This window comes from Cucurbita pepo, chromosome LG08 (assembly GCF_002806865.2).
Source record: "Cucurbita pepo subsp. pepo cultivar mu-cu-16 chromosome LG08, ASM280686v2, whole genome shotgun sequence".
In the NCBI taxonomy this organism is placed as follows: Eukaryota; Viridiplantae; Streptophyta; class Magnoliopsida; order Cucurbitales; family Cucurbitaceae; genus Cucurbita; species Cucurbita pepo.
The window spans coordinates 8763693-8779951 of record NC_036645.1 but is presented as its reverse complement, the minus strand read 5'-3'; the positions used below and the strand labels follow the sequence as shown (position 1 = coordinate 8779951).

The 16259-nt window shown below is 37.6% G+C and overlaps 4 protein-coding genes across 10 annotated transcripts; 2 read left to right on the top strand and 2 right to left on the bottom strand.

The window, feature by feature from the left end:
* Positions 1-611: 611 nt before the first annotated feature.
* Positions 612-4882, bottom strand: LOC111801060 (phosphatidylinositol:ceramide inositolphosphotransferase 1-like). 2 transcript variants are annotated; one of them, XM_023685027.1, is made up of 13 exons: positions 4599-4882; positions 4214-4291; positions 4015-4104; positions 3027-3113; positions 2849-2917; positions 2398-2478; positions 2218-2289; positions 1969-2029; positions 1739-1838; positions 1525-1620; positions 1413-1459; positions 1202-1323; positions 612-1103 (listed from the first exon to the last, which is right to left on the bottom strand). In XM_023685027.1, the coding sequence occupies exons 2-13, from the start codon at positions 4244-4246 to the stop codon at positions 1032-1034; spliced, it is 930 nt and encodes a 309-aa protein (XP_023540795.1). In that variant the 5' UTR covers positions 4247-4291; positions 4599-4882; the 3' UTR covers positions 612-1031. The 2 variants fall into 2 exon arrangements, with proteins under 2 accessions (XP_023540795.1, XP_023540793.1); XM_023685025.1 differs by having other exon boundaries at positions 4781-4874.
* Positions 4883-6260: 1378 nt separating this feature from the next.
* Positions 6261-7761, top strand: LOC111799999. The gene is made up of 3 exons (XM_023683568.1): positions 6261-6404; positions 6633-6819; positions 7050-7761. Exons 1-3 carry the CDS (start codon positions 6351-6353, stop codon positions 7610-7612), a joined length of 804 nt encoding a protein of 267 aa, XP_023539336.1. The 5' UTR covers positions 6261-6350; the 3' UTR covers positions 7613-7761.
* LOC111799998 lies at positions 7754-13482 on the bottom strand. 6 transcript variants are annotated; one of them, XM_023683562.1, is made up of 4 exons: positions 13300-13482; positions 13054-13151; positions 8329-10979; positions 7754-8244 (listed from the first exon to the last, which is right to left on the bottom strand). In XM_023683562.1, the coding sequence occupies exons 3-4, from the start codon at positions 10957-10959 to the stop codon at positions 7960-7962; spliced, it is 2916 nt and encodes a 971-aa protein (XP_023539330.1). In that variant the 5' UTR covers positions 10960-10979; positions 13054-13151; positions 13300-13482; the 3' UTR covers positions 7754-7959. The 6 variants fall into 6 exon arrangements, with proteins under 6 accessions (XP_023539330.1, XP_023539329.1, XP_023539331.1 ...); XM_023683561.1 differs by lacking the exons at positions 13054-13151; positions 13300-13482 and adding exons at positions 11727-11824; positions 11973-12155; XM_023683563.1 differs by lacking the exons at positions 13054-13151; positions 13300-13482 and adding exons at positions 11727-11824; positions 11973-12155 and having other exon boundaries at positions 8329-10972.
* Positions 13483-14884: 1402 nt separating this feature from the next.
* On the top strand, positions 14885-15924 carry LOC111800000 (18.1 kDa class I heat shock protein-like). The gene has a single exon (XM_023683569.1). It carries the CDS (start codon positions 15171-15173, stop codon positions 15762-15764), a length of 594 nt encoding a protein of 197 aa, XP_023539337.1. The 5' UTR covers positions 14885-15170; the 3' UTR covers positions 15765-15924.
* Positions 15925-16259: the final 335 nt, after the last annotated feature.

The following is a 16259-nucleotide window of genomic DNA, read 5'->3' as shown; positions in this document are numbered from 1 at the left end:
GTCAGTAAAACTCGTCAAAATAAGCCGCGAAGGGCAGGCAGCCCTTTTATTGCAACTTCGATAGCTACAAATCTGTGCAACTAAAGTGGCTTTATTTGCAACTTCTTTGTTGACACTGTTCTTGTTCAAACAAACAGATGTTTCTTTCAAACATCCCTCCACCATCTTCAATGACAATCGTAGAGTTTAAGATTCTTAATTCGAAATAGACCTACATGCATTCACATTTTTCTTCTTAAACGACTCGTTCTTGCTCTTAAATTCAGCAAATAGACGAGCAAGAACTTCTTTCAATATGACCTTGTGATCGTATGGAGGTACAAATATAACTAGCTAGGGAGAGGCAAGTTCCTTGTGATCAAGATCAAGATGTACACATATATATAATTCTGAAACTGATAAGGACCCAGATAGAATCTGTTGCAGAGATGGACATTTACTCAGGCGGCTTTCAAGTGAAATATCATTGAAGATGACTTTTGAAGGTCTGGTCTATGTACACAACTTTTGGATGAGAATCTAATGGAGCAAGAAGATGAACAAGCAATGAGCTAAACCAACATGACAGAGACAGAGACAGAGACAGAGACAGAGACACAGACACAGACACGTTAGTTGACCTGGGAAATTCTCATTTCATGTGCTCCACATATGACAGTTCACAACAAGGGAAGTGAAAAATTCAAAAGAATCTAAACCAATGAACTACGTTAGGCGACACTAATGCCTTGATCAAACTAAGAGAAGAGATGAGGATCATGTTCCTCTAACTTCCTGCCTAAATGAATGCCAAATTCAGACGGCAATTTCCAGAAACAATAAACAAAGGGAATGGTAAGAAAGTGAATCTAAGAACTGCATTTCCCAATAAGATAAGATAGGATACATAATAGATTACCAGTCTTGGGAAAAGGAGCGAACCACACGCAAGGAAAGCCATTAGTCTACATTGTAACAAATAAACAACAATCCTCTCCACAAGCAGCAGCAGCAGCAGCAGCAGCTGTGTTGTTGTTGGTGCTAGACCTCATTTATGGTGTGGTATTAACATGGACAGCGTTCCCATCTTCAGGAATCTTGCCATTTACTTGAGTCCTCTGCCTCTGAACAAGGAACAATGCACATGTTAGATAGAGTCAGATAAAGAAGAGTGGTTTTAGAATCCCAACTCCAAAAGAGAAAACAACTATTCATCATATACCCTATCAGTGGGGTCTACAGAGTTCCCATTCAACAGCTTGTGACTTTCATCTCGGCTCTTGGTATCTCTCTCTTTGGTGCTCAATGGTAACAATGCTGCCCCATTTGTTCGATCAGGCAACTCTGCAAAAGAAAACCTTGATACATGAGATTTAACTTTCTACAGATGCTTCATCAGGACATCGATAAATCGACGACAAACAAAAACTAACCTGGCAGATTCTTGTCGACGAAAAATACCACCAAATTAACAGTATACCTACAGAGAAGTGACCGGTTTGTGATAAAGAAAGTAAGATCTGAACAAGAACAAATCAGTCTTACCATGCAACCACAACGTCGACGGTGTAATGTTTGCGAGATGCTATAATCAACAAACTCTGAATCACAGCAAACAACCACGCCAAATGCTTTATAAACCTGTAGTAAGGAACAAAATTAATTGGTCTGCATGCAACATTACAAGCTATGCATTGGCGCAATATACTGATTCACATTCCAACCAAGACTGAAGGGTATTAACCATGGATAAATATACCTTTGTGTGCCATATTTCTGGTAACTCCGCACAAAAACAAGAGTGAAGATCATGTGTGATGAAAAAATCAAATCACCACAGCCGTATAATACTCCCCTAACTGCATTGAACCCGAAAAGTCTTCACTCGTAAAAATGTTCAGATTCGAAGGGAAGACAAAAAGGCAGAATATGAACACTATTGACCATGAAGCAAGAGTGTGATGTGCAATAGACTATGGAGATGCTTACAATTCATCAATAGAACTTCATAGGCATTATCAGGAGGAGGCAATGTGGCAAGTCTTGAACCCTGTATAATGCAGCCAGAGTCGGTTGATTATCCCGTTCAAACAATCATTGAACAAATTTAGGAGTAAAGATTTAGGAATTATCCCTCATAGAAAGGAAAGTGAACAACACAGAAGAAAAAAGAACAATTAGTATGTGACTTGCAAAGGAAACCAAACCATATAGAACACGCTTTTTCAAGACGAATACCTCACGACAATGATAGTTTGGACCAGGCAGCTGTGTGGAATAGAATGTTAAGATACGAAGAATTTGACAAGCCTGATGAAAACAGATTGAATCAGAATTAGGGGATGCAAAAATTTGTAATGTTTTTAAAGTAAGATATCCAAATAACAAATTGGGTATGATAAATAAATGAATACTCACAACTAAAAATGCTAGAACCCTGCACCATAAAAGAACTGTATACACCTTTTTGCTCTTGAGAATAAAAGGGTGGAAAGACCACTGCAATTATTTTATTACAAAGATTCTATTAGTACAAAATCAGAGCCGCACGTAAGAACAGAAGAATCTTCTGATGAAACCCTTAGCTCAGAGTGATGAGCATATTAAATTGTTCAAGACATCGTACTTAAACGAAGACGAACAAGAAAGGCCTATCCATCATTAACAGAATTAGGGAAATAAACAATGTTAAAGCAATGTATCAGAATTTCCTTTCTGCAAATGGAGTATTTGGACTGGAAAATTGATTCCAAACTCCATTGTTTAGAGATTTCCAAGGACATTCATCACAATAGCTCAGCAAAGAGAGAAGGATTATGCAATGTTAGCAGTAGAAACTAAATAAGAATATAAAGAACATATCACTTACCGCAACAAAGGATAAAAATATGAATGTGAAAAGAGTCTCACTGAGGTAAGCTTTGTCTTGTCCTAACTCCTACATATAAAAACTCATGTACTTAAACAATTGTAAATAAGAATAATAATAGTAGTAGAAGAAAATAAGGATGGGGAAAGGTTTAGGGATGAGAAAGATCAATACTGACAGGGAGAAGGAAGAACCCAACATCCTGAAGAATTGGACCTGGCCGATGTATGTAATGAACGCCATGAGCAGCAACTCCATGTATGTACTGATGAGAAGAAAGAAGCAGAAAGATTACATAAATGAGAAGACAACAATGATAAAAATCATATCACTGAGATGACCAAAGTATTAAGATCCTAGAATTAGAATAACGTATCGGTCTTGTCACAATCGCACTTTTCTTGGCAGCGGAGTTTGCAATTGTGTCGCCTACGGCTGGACAACATATACTCGAGCCTCTAGCCCCATTTGAGAAGGAGGTTTTAGAAAACGGGTTGTGAAAGTAAAATGAGAGAAGATTTAAAAGCAACGTTACATAACTATAAGCAAAAGTCAACACAACGGCTTAAACTAGTTAGCTAGTGCAGACATGGGTGAACAAAGTATCAGCTAATTCTACCTCCAAACATAAAAAGAAATATACCAAATAGCATAAAACTTTCGGTGTTCCACAAAACAATTAGAATTATGCATAAAAGGCAACCACATATTTCAGTCATTGATTAAAAAAAGGTTGTATTTGCAAAAGAAAAATAAAGTTCAGTTGTCACCTCTGCTTTGGATTTACTCGATGTATATCAGATGGGAAACTTTATTCAACTTTAAAAAATGAGACAAGTTACGTGTTCAAACATCACCGGTTCCAATGCTCGGTTGCATGAGAAACAAATCATGTAGATACATCAAACCATTAAATCAATTCGAATTAAGAAGGAAAGGAGTGGGTAAACCAAGCCAATATCTCCAAAAACTCGCATCCATATAAAGGATCTGGTTTCCTCCTAATTGTTTTAATGTTGATCTTAGCGAATAAGCTTTCCATGGGGAAGGAGATGAGTGGGCGAGGGCCCACAAACAAGGTGAACAACAATTTTCAAAGGAGGAGAATAAAAAGTAAAATGGCTTTATTACGAAGATTATTCATAGAAATGGATGGAAACGAATACCTGAAAGATAAGCCCACCAAGAAGGTACTTCCAATTCTCAATCAGAAGGCTGATCTCCGTACTAATCTCTGCGCAGAATCTTTTCCATAGCTTCTCACCAGGAAGAACAACGCATGAAAAAGATGAACATAGCATTTAGAAAGCAAGAACAGAGGTAGAGAGATTCACAAATTTGTATTAAGAAAGCCAACCAACCAACCTTCGATGCTTCGCGACCAATGTAAAGATTCATCTTGAATGCGCGTAACAACCACTTCCATATTACTTCAAAGCCAAACTATGAAGAACAACATCGCGCACTTTAATATCTTGCCAACAATCCGTAAAACCAATCTCAACCCAGACAAAGAAATCCCTCAAAAAATCAAATCAGACCCCCAAATTCAAACAAAATTACGGTCAAAATGGGGCAAAATCAAACCCAAATGCCGCCTCCGAAAAACCCAGATTCAAAAGGAAGATCCAGTTCAAACTGAAGCACCCCAGTCCGCAATTGCAATGGAGAATCCAAAGGGGAAGCGATCAAAGAGAAATTAACCAACAACACAATACAAGGAAAAAAGAGAATCGAAAACGAAAGAGACCCTTTGGATTGTTAGTATCTGTAAGTGTTGCAGAGGGATTGTTTCTCTGGAAGATGCTCAGAAATTGATCGAAGAAGAAGAAGAAGAAGAAGAAGAAGAAGAAGAAGAAGAGGGTAAAGGGAAAGGCTGCTCTGTTACTACAAAAACAAAGAATATGAAAGATTTGCCGTTTTGGGTCTGACCTCTTCCACTACTTCCATTTCTCCGCTGAACAAAATTAAATAACCCACGATCTGGGGGATCCCTCCAATTTAAAACCCAAATTTAGGGGCACTTCCACAATTCTTCTTTAATTTATTTCTTAAAAAAAACCCCTAAATAATTATCATCATCAATAATCAAAATGGAAGCATATATTATATTCTCCCACAAAGTTCTGTCTTTTGAGAAAAGCGAGAACTTAATTGCTTTTGGTGGCACATTCAACGTCACACTATTATCTTCATCCCCCTAAGTTTGGGGTTAAATAATAATGAATCATTCCCAAATTATCAAACATATTTTGATTAAATATGTTGCTTGACTTGCAATAAAGTATCAATTTTTCATGATATCCCTAATGTCACATTAAATTAACCATGCTTCATGGTTCATTATGACATCCAAATTACAAGAGATTTAAACGCATTAATGAAATTGGATGGAAAATGACGAAAGCTTCAGCCAGCGTGGAGATGGGATTATATCATGGGCCCATGTTCTTTTTACTTAATAAATAAATATGTTTTCAATTTTTTTTTTTTTTTAAATACTAAAATTTAAATATTAAGTGAAGAAAAAAAAAATGTAAAAAGATTTCATTTAATGGGTGGCTTTTGGTAAGTAGGCAGAAGCCCCATAATTGTGTAGGGTGGGTGAGGTGAGCTCAAGGGGCGAAGAAGAATCACAGCCACAAAATCAAAACCTAAACCAATTAAAACACGATTTAATTAAAACCGATATTGGGTCACATACCACATTGGTCGAAGAGAATAACGAAACATTTATTATAACAGTATGTAAATCTCTCCCTAGCATATGCATTTTAAAACCCTGAAACTGACATCAATACGTAACGAGTCAAAACGGACAATATCTACTAACGATAGGTTTTTGGTTATTACAAGTGATATCAAGGCCAACACACACGACGCTGACACCAAAGGAGGTAAAATGTGAGATCTCACATCGCCCCACGTTTTTATAAAAGTGTGGAAACCTTTCTCTATAACATTTTTATAAGAGTTCATGGCATATCGCTCGGTGTCTGGCTCTGATATCATTTTGAAATTGTTTTTTTATGGACATCGCTCGGTGTCTATTATTTTCTTGCGATAATGATCATGCTTTTTAGAATTTTGCAAGTAGCATTAAGTGATAATGTTTTTTATGCACATAAATGTCATTTTCGTAAACAACAATATGAGCTTTTAAAATTTTATTTTCAAATTTCAAATTCTTCTTTAACCAATTATCAATGTAGCTTCCCTCCATTGGGACGGTTACGAGCCCAAGAAAAAGGCCCACCAGATGATATTGGGCCCAGCTAATTGAATATCAGAAAGCCCAGATTCTAATTGATGGGCCTATTCAAATTGAGCCCATCTTTTATTTTCTCAAGTTTCCTAAACTGCCCTCATCTGCACCATCAAAGGTCCAGTCCAGATCCATTCCACTTCCTCTACAGCTCCTGTACTCATTTTATCTTCGTTGCTGACTCTCGGACCCTGAAACTTGATCTCTTTCGCGTTTCTCAGCTGTTAAGAACCTTGTATGCTGCAAGTTCCTTCGAGCATGGCGCTCCATACATCTAGTTTGTGCTGCAATGTGAGTACTGCTTCGCTTCTTTGATCTAATATGAATTTATTTTGTTCTTCTCTTTCTACTTTTCATCATTGATGTTATTTTCAAGTGCATTAGCTTTATCTTCTGTAATTGATTTATATGTGTTCTTCATTGTAATGAATTGTCTCTCTGTTTAATTTTTATTTTATAAGCTTTATCTGGATCTGGATGTCAATTTTGAAATAGTTCGATGATGTTGTGATTTTCTAGGGTTATGTTACCTTTATTAGCAATCGGAAGAGCGTGCGTTGTTCACAGAGTTGTGAGGTGTTTCATCATGTTCCTTCAGCTCGCCCTAAGCAATATGATATTGGCTTGGTTAAAGCATCTACAGGAGGATGCGGATTTCTTTTTCCTTCTATTCCTCGTTGTTTGGGTTCAACAATTGGAAATTTCAGTAAGTTTCATCGAATTTTTTCCATTTCCATGAGCTTTGATCTACTGCGTTTAAAATTTGTTTGAGTTTCCGTTTCTTTTATGAATTATACATTTTCGAGCCAGTGCAATGTATCTCTAATATAAGAATGGATAGACTAATACAGATATACAAAGAATTTTGTATAATTGAACTTTGAATCTTGCTCCAATTTCGTCAGTAAATCAGCATTTTGGTAATATCTAGCGCAGGGCCCTGTAAACTATCTACTAGGATGCTATCATTTCGACCTTGTCAACTGAAAGCCGAGAACTCAAGCGGTGAAAGCATTACACTCGATGCAGAAACCTTGAAGCAGGACCTGCAAAATGCCATTGCAGATGAAGACTACGCCAGAGCTGCAGAGATCAGAGATACCTTGAAAGCTCTTCAAGAGGACAGCAAAGCTTCAGTATTTGCAGCCAATGCTAAGTTCTACGAATCGTTTCGGAACGGGGATCTTGCAGCAATGCAAACTCTTTGGGCACGAGGAGACAGCGTCTGCTGCGTGCACCCAGGCATGAGGGGGATATCGGGATACGACAACGTTATAACCAGTTGGGAGTATGTATGGGCAAATTATGAGTTCCCACTGGAGATTCAGCTCAAGGATGTTGAAGTTCATGCTAGAGGGGATGTTGGATATGTTACATGTGTGGAATTGGTGAAGACGAAAGGTAGCAGTTGGGGGGGACAGTTTGTTACCAACGTGTTTGAGAGAATTAATGGTCAATGGTTCATCTGTATTCACCATGCCTCACCTATAGATTTGTAATATAGAAACATTCAAATGCTTGAAGAAGATTCATGTCTCAGTTCGCGTTGTCATTGCGCTTGCGCTTGCTATAATTTTAAATCGACCGACCAATCCAGACTATTAGTTCAGAAACTAAACTTTAGGGAAGGAAAAAAGTTGTGTAACAATGTCTAATATCTCCACTCTATATATGCTCAAATGTTATTTTCTTTATACAAGGATGGTAGCGCAAAATTACTTGGTCGCTTGTCCAAGGCACTACAGACTATTCAAAATGGAGGATGAACGGTAAAGAAGGGACAATATTCAGCTCCACTGCAAAGGAAGAATCTTCAGTTGCTTGGTAGTAACAAAGAGCAGACTAGTTATACCCTTCCAACGGGAGAGAGAGGCGGGTTTGTGGCATATCTAATACTAGCAAGCTGTTTTTCACGGACTGTGTCAATTCCATTAGAATTGGGAAACTTCATCATTTTTTCCTCGGGTGCAAACTTGCTTGCTTCTGAGGGATCTTCTGGTTTCTGCCCATTTAAAACTGCAACACAGATGAAGAACGCCTGTAACATAGAGATCGATGAATCGAAACGAACTTCAAAGAACCCACCCTTCAAGGGTGTCATACTGAACACGGGTTTATCTTCTTCGTCTCCCTGAAACAAAATGGACAGCCAGGATATTAATCGATGGAAACGACGAAGTCAATAAAGTGTTCATAATCAATTCTTAAGTTTTACCTGCACATGAAGTTCGAGGCACTTGGTGATCGGACACACCTTGGATGTAATTACTTTGTCCGGAATGGACAGTATACGCAGTTTGCAACCAACGTCCCAACCACCACAGTCACAAACTCCGCCAGATCTCCACCTATTGATCAATGGCGAAGGCTCTCCGCTGCTTGGTGATCCATGAACAGCACCCGGAAGTATTATTACAGCATCATCCTCAGACAAAGACTTCATGCAGCTCTCTATCAAAACGTTACCACTTTGTCGCCCATCATGTTTCGAGTTTTCGGTAGGAATCTTTAGAACAATGGCTGCAAGTTCTCTGTTTTTCACTATGATTGCTGATTCACGATCTCCCGGCCTCATCTCAACACCAAACAGTACAGATTCTCTTAATATATATTTACCATTGTTGTGTTCAGTCGATTTACAATCAGAATTCACTTTCATCTGCCCAATGACATTGTAGGCATAGCCATAACTTCTATCCCTATGCCCTGGTCGTATCCAACCACCGGTCTTTCTTTTTATTTCATTAACTAGGTAGAATGTATAGTTCTGCCCTGATTCATTCTTCCCAGACGGGGTTAAATCTTTAGCAGTGGCTGCAAGAATATTCCTGTTGTTATCCACCAATAATTTAAACAAGGGAAAACCATTCTTCATCGTAAATTGTAAGAGGGCTTGCATTGGGGACTCATTATGCTTCTTTTGGTGAGTGCTGCCAAGACCAGTTGGCCAAAGGCTTACTGAGTTGACGTTTCCTTCAATAGGATGGTGAGAATTTGAGGATTTATGCTTCAGTATTGGCTCTATCAATCTTCTTAAAGGGCTAGACCTAGTTCTGTTATGTCCATTTACCTTCTTTCTATCTGAATTGTCTGAGCAACCAGCATTTTCAGAAATCACTGGACCAGATTTTGGAATAGTGTGCGTGGAACTTAACTGTGGTACGGTCGAGCTCTCCTTAAAACTGAAACTTCTCCCCATCCGTCCTAAGCTGAAGCTCAAACGACGAATTGGTGAAGGATGCCTACCTTTTCTAGCTCCTGAATCAGGGGTTTTATCATCCGATCTCTCAAGAGTATCAACAAGGTCGTCGGAATGGGTAGGCTTAATAACTGGGGACCCCTTTTCTGTTTTTTTACCTCCAGAAGGACTTAAACTTGGCTTCTGATTTGAGTAAGGGGGAACTTGGGATGAAGAACATGAAAGTTCTGCACTAGTATCACAGACCATAGAATCTTGCATTCTGCCCCTCATGGGTTCAACATCAGCTAAAGAAGGCAACGGACATGAGTATGGAATGTCTGAACCACATTCAGAAGAGAGAATATCCTCTGGAGAAAATATCTCTGAATAAGTACACGAATTCACATCTGTCATGTTCTCATCAAATGATGTTCTGGAATTGAAGGGCAGAAATCGTTCGTCTAAATCCTTAGGCTTCAGTTTAAGTAGGGGATTGACATCTTGCTGGTAATTGAAATGATTGTAAGGGAGATCAGTATCTGTGCATTGCTTCCCCTCCCTCTTCTTTGTTCCATAATTTTCAGCATTAATATGATCCTTCGAAGCAAGTGATATGTCATAACTCGATTTTGATGGCATCTCTCCTCTTCCTAAAACCATTTTCTCATTTGCTTCTTTTCTCTGGATATTTGTCTCAACGGGCTTCTCAATACTATTGTTCATCAATCCAGGTGATGTGTCAAAAGTCGATTTTGATGGTCTCTCTCCTATTCCTAAAACCATCTCGTCTGATTTTTTCTGGATATTTGTTCCAATGGGCTTCTCTTTCCTATGATTTGTTTTGCCACCCAAAATATGTGTACTTTTAGGACAAGGCGACACTCCTGAATGTCCCATGGGAGAGGAAAAATCCACCATTTCTGAACTCATCTTCCGATCAGAACGCTTTGTCCTTTCTCTTTCATGCACCATGTTTGAATCATTTCCCCCCGATGAGGATGATGTACAAGTCCTTTGTATTCTTTGCCGCCCCTTGATTGCACTCTTTGAAACACTATCAAAATCTAGGGAACGACTGGCATTCCGGACAGAGGTGACACAATGAGAACGCTCTTCCTTAAGTGATGGGATCAAACCAGACCGAAGTGAAGAGTGTGATTTATCTGATCTTTCATTGTGAGTTACACGAGGGAAAGTTGACAGTCCACTCGTCTGTTTTAATGATAAATTACTCCCACTGCACAGTGCATCATCTTTACCTTTGGTTGGACAACGCGTCTGTTTGTGTTTCCAATTCTCGAGTCGCGTCCAATCTAGAACCCCAACATTCAAAGCCTTCCCTTGGAGATTTTCACCTCTCTCTGCACGAAGGAGATAACCTGGCAAGTTCGACATATGCCTAACAAGCTCGTCTTCTCCAATTGAACTCCCTTCGACGCTCTTACCCTGCCAGTACATAGAAGATTTTTCCCGAGCAATGTTGGTTCCCTTCGTTGACACAAAATATAAATCGGTACGTGGTCGAACAGAACCTTTCATCTTTAACTGCTCTTGTCCTGTTGGACATGGACACCGTTTTGAATGGGGCAACACGGCCACCTCCTTCCCAATCCTTGAGCTATGTCGATGGCTTGAACTCCTTCCGAGCTCCAAGCTGGATCCCATACTACAGCAAGCACTGAAAACTAGTACATTATTAAACGATGTCAGAAAGACCAGGATGATCAACCGTGCCTTATTTAACTTACAATTTCAGATGCAAAACCAAATGGCACTAGTAGTTCCAAATTTAGTTATTCCAAAATGATTATTACCGCGAACATCCACAGTTTCCAAGGTTTTTTTATTTATTTATCAGAAACAGCATCCTCGCATACCTAACTCTCTCATCTACCTATAGATAATCCAACAAAAAATTGGTCATATTTTCCCCTAGTTCACCCCTTTTGTTACCACATTGAGCAATCTTTTAAGATTTAAACAAAAATAGAGCACATGAATTGAAGTCAAAGCAGGAAAGTTCACAGATCTAAAGATTTCCCCAACTCTTATACAAACTACTGATTCCAAGCACCGGCTAGCAGCTTCAGAAATCGAAGTAAACAAAAATCTACATGACGAAAAGGAAAAGAAAAAAGAGAAGAGAGAGAAGAGAGAGAGAGAGAGAGAGAGAGAGGACTGCAGTTTCTTCCAGATAAAGACAAAAAACCTGAAATAATTTACAGAGTCAGTGAGCAAACATTGCTATTTCTAGAGAAATGGCGAATGTCACTATTATCAATCAACCTCAACCCAAAACCAACCCGCAAAAGAAAGCAAAACATTCTCAATCCTCCTTCAGCCTGCAATTCCTCCCCAACCAAACAAAACAGATCGCAACGAAAAAGAAAGCAGAATCAAAATGTAGCATGGAGAAAGAGTAAGAAACATACCTACAGAAATCCAGGAAAATGCAGGCTCATAAGAGGTATATGGAATAGGATCACGCGAAACTCATCGATCCCGATGAAGATCCGAAGCGTGATTACGACTGAACGTTAAACAGAGAAAGAAGATAAAAAAAAAAAAGAAAGAATAAAAATCTGGTAATATGCTGTGGATTCTAAGCAAAGCAAGGAATTACAGCAGCAGTGAAGAAAGAAAGATAAAGAGAGAAACTGAATCGGCAATGAACTTACCATTCTTCTCGGTTTCCGTCCGTTTCCTCTGCTCGATGCCGGAGAAGAGAGAAGAAGAAGAAGAAAAGTCAGCAATTGCAGAGACAAAAACAAATACAGAAAATCAGAATTAAAAAGTCTCCATCTCTGGACTCTGATAGTGAGAGAGAAGAAGTTTCAGAATGGAAGAAAGAGAGAGAGAGAGAGAAATAAAACGCACCGTTTCCCTTTTATTTCATCCATCAAACGGTGGAAAAGGAAACCTGCTAGGCTACAAGTTCACCCACTATCGCCGGTCACACTCATTCAGCGATTAGTGGGACCCACTACACGACTTATTTCTTTATCACGAATCCCTAAGCCCAATGGGCCCTACTGGTGACGTCAGCAGCTCTCTGCTTTGTGGACTAAACATTTGTTCTTTTCTTCTTCTTTTTTTTTTATTTAATTTATTTATTTTATAATTAAATTATAATTATAATTATGATCTTAAACTTTCCCACTGAGATATAATTAGCATGCAATTTAATTAAGAACGTTTTCTAAAAATAAATAAATAATTAATTAAAAAGAATCCAAAGGCCTTAGTAAGAACAAGAGGGAAAAAAGTGGTCAAACGGCCGAGCACTTGTCTTTCAATACCGCTCTTTAAGCAACAAAATCTCTTTTAATTATTAAAGTTTATTCCTTCCTCCCCTCCCCACTACTTTTTCAATCTCTTATCTTAAATTTAATTATGTAATAATCTTTTATAAATTTTATTTATTTATATGTTAAAAAAAGCTGTTCATATAGTAATTAAATAAATACGTTTTTTTTTTAATAATTGATTGAATTAATTAATAAAGAGCATGGATTTCGGTTAATACGCTCCAAATTTGACATTATTGTCAAATTAAAAAATATAAAATTATTGAGAAATTTTAAATGTATTTCCCTCCTTTCGCGAGAATCTTTCACTATTTCCTTCTTTGTCTAAAAGAAAGCAAAACATTCTCAATCCTCCTTCAGCCTGCAATTCCTCCCCAACCAAACAAAACAGATCGCAACGAAAAAGAAAGCAGAATCAAAATGTAGCATGGAGAAAGAGTAAGAAACATACCTACAGAAATCCAGGAAAATGCAGGCTCATAAGAGGTATATGGAATAGGATCACGCGAAACTCATCGATCCCGATGAAGATCCGAAGCGTGATTACGACTGAACGTTAAACAGAGAAAGAAGATAAAAAAAAAAAAGAAAGAATAAAAATCTGGTAATATGCTGTGGATTCTAAGCAAAGCAAGGAATTACAGCAGCAGTGAAGAAAGAAAGATAAAGAGAGAAACTGAATCGGCAATGAACTTACCATTCTTCTCGGTTTCCGTCCGTTTCCTCTGCTCGATGCCGGAGAAGAGAGAAGAAGAAGAAGAAAAGTCAGCAATTGCAGAGACAAAAACAAATACAGAAAATCAGAATTAAAAAGTCTCCATCTCTGGACTCTGATAGTGAGAGAGAAGAAGTTTCAGAATGGAAGAAAGAGAGAGAGAGAGAGAAATAAAACGCACCGTTTCCCTTTTATTTCATCCATCAAACGGTGGAAAAGGAAACCTGCTAGGCTACAAGTTCACCCACTATCGCCGGTCACACTCATTCAGCGATTAGTGGGACCCACTACACGACTTATTTCTTTATCACGAATCCCTAAGCCCAATGGGCCCTACTGGTGACGTCAGCAGCTCTCTGCTTTGTGGACTAAACATTTGTTCTTTTCTTCTTCTTTTTTTTTTATTTAATTTATTTATTTTATAATTAAATTATAATTATAATTATGATCTTAAACTTTCCCACTGAGATATAATTAGCATGCAATTTAATTAAGAACGTTTTCTAAAAATAAATAAATAATTAATTAAAAAGAATCCAAAGGCCTTAGTAAGAACAAGAGGGAAAAAAGTGGTCAAACGGCCGAGCACTTGTCTTTCAATACCGCTCTTTAAGCAACAAAATCTCTTTTAATTATTAAAGTTTATTCCTTCCTCCCCTCCCCACTACTTTTTCAATCTCTTATCTTAAATTTAATTATGTAATAATCTTTTATAAATTTTATTTATTTATATGTTAAAAAAAGCTGTTCATATAGTAATTAAATAAATACGTTTTTTTTTTAATAATTGATTGAATTAATTAATAAAGAGCATGGATTTCGGTTAATACGCTCCAAATTTGACATTATTGTCAAATTAAAAAATATAAAATTATTGAGAAATTTTAAATGTATTTCCCTCCTTTCGCGAGAATCTTTCACTATTTCCTTCTTTGTCCTTTGCCAGTTCGATTTATTCTCCCTATTTTTTGCACTTTCACACTCACTCTTTGCCCTTTTTGGTACAAATTTTGAAATATATGCCATTTATTTATGAATTATATAAAAAAAAAAAAATGCTTTTCAACTTTTTTCTTTTATTCCAAAAATATTTATTTTAGCAATAGTTTGACTTTTAAATTCTGAAACTGTTTGGTTGGTTTAATTAGATTTTAATTCTCAATTAAGTTCTTAGCTGTAGTTAATTAGGCCATAAAGATTTGTAATTAATTCTTATTAATTGATGAAAAATTAGTGAATGTCATTAATTTAATTAATTGAAATTTACATAAAAAAAAATTAAAAATTAGAGATTTAAGGGTAAACTAGGCACGAAATTCAGGAAAATGGGCCGTGACATAAACCTAGAAGATTCACAGCCCATCGGCCCACGAAAATATATGGCCAGGCCCATATGAATTTAAGAACCTGAATCATCTTTAATTCTGAAGTTGAAGCAGAGCTCAACAAAAAAAACAGAAATGATCGAACAAATCAGAATTTCATTGCGTCAAATGTTCTTCCGATTCGGCGCCATTGGCGAAATTCTCTACCAACATATCTGGAATCCATTACAAGAGATCAACGCTGAAATGGAGTCCTGCAAGTCACCTTCGGAACAATATGAGAGAACAGATTCAGGAATTGACTTGATCGAGTCACATTTAAAAGGAAAAATTCACAGAATAATCCAGGTTATTGCGACTTCCACCAACAATTGAATCAGTTCCGTTCCAGAAATCCTTACCTAATTTCCTGTAATCATCCTCCTCCTCCACCTATAAATTCAACTCCTAATCCGAATTTCACCTGGAAGCAAATCAGTAAGTGTTTCCACTACAAATTTCCTCCTATACTCAAGATTTGATCAGAAAATGTCGATTCGTTTCAACAACTTCTTCCCTACTGATCGCAAGGAACGCTACTACGTTGAGGATCGCCCCTCAGGCGGCAAGTCCCCTGAGGATTGGAAAGGGCGCTACTACGTCGAGGATCGACGCTCGTTCGACAAATTCCCCGAGGAACAGAAAGAACGCTACTACATCAAGGATCGCAATTCTTACGATCAATTCCACGAGAAAGACGCCCTCGCTGGTCCCTTCCGTACTTCCATGGCTTCTAATTCCTCCGCCATGAACGCTCAGATTGATTTCAAGGAGACTGCCGATGCGCACGTGTTGAGGCTAGAGCTTCCCGGAGTGAAAAAGCACGAAGTCAAACTGGAGATTGAAGACAATGGAGGCCTCTGTATCAGCACTGAAATTAGGGCTGAGAAAGAAGAGATAAGCGACATTTGGCGCCGTGTGGAACGAAGCAGCGGAAGATTCTACCGGCGTGTTGTTCTACCGGAGAGCGCCGACGTGGATAAGGTGAAAGCGGAAATGAATAACGGAATACTAATAGTTACAGTGCCCAAACACCATTTCAAGAAGCCGATCGCCCGAATCGTCCAAATCTCTGGCCATTAAAACCAACAAAAGTTTCAGTCCTACACTGCAACTGATAGAGATGAACCCCTACTAAAATTTTAAATAATTTAAAAGAAATAATGTTATTACTACTTTGTCCTCCTTTGTTTTACAAATAAAGAAAATGAAAGAAAATCAATGTCTACTTAAGTTTAAAGCATGACTCTGATACCTTCGACTGTCCACACGACTCTCACGGATAGAGTATTCTTTGATTATAAATTTATGATCATTCCCTAAATTAATAGATTTTGGACTTTCATCATCCAACAATATTTGATTGGAGTGATCTTTTATTCAACTAAAAAACAATAATACTATTTTCAATTAAAAAAAAAACACACCTGATAAATTAAATTATATTAAAGAAATTAAAATAATATTTATTTATTTTTATGACATTAAAGATTAACAAAAAGAGTGCGTGACATCTAAGATATGCTTTACGCTAGCCGCTGTTGTTTATCTCTGAAGAAAAAAAAAAAAAAAAAAAAA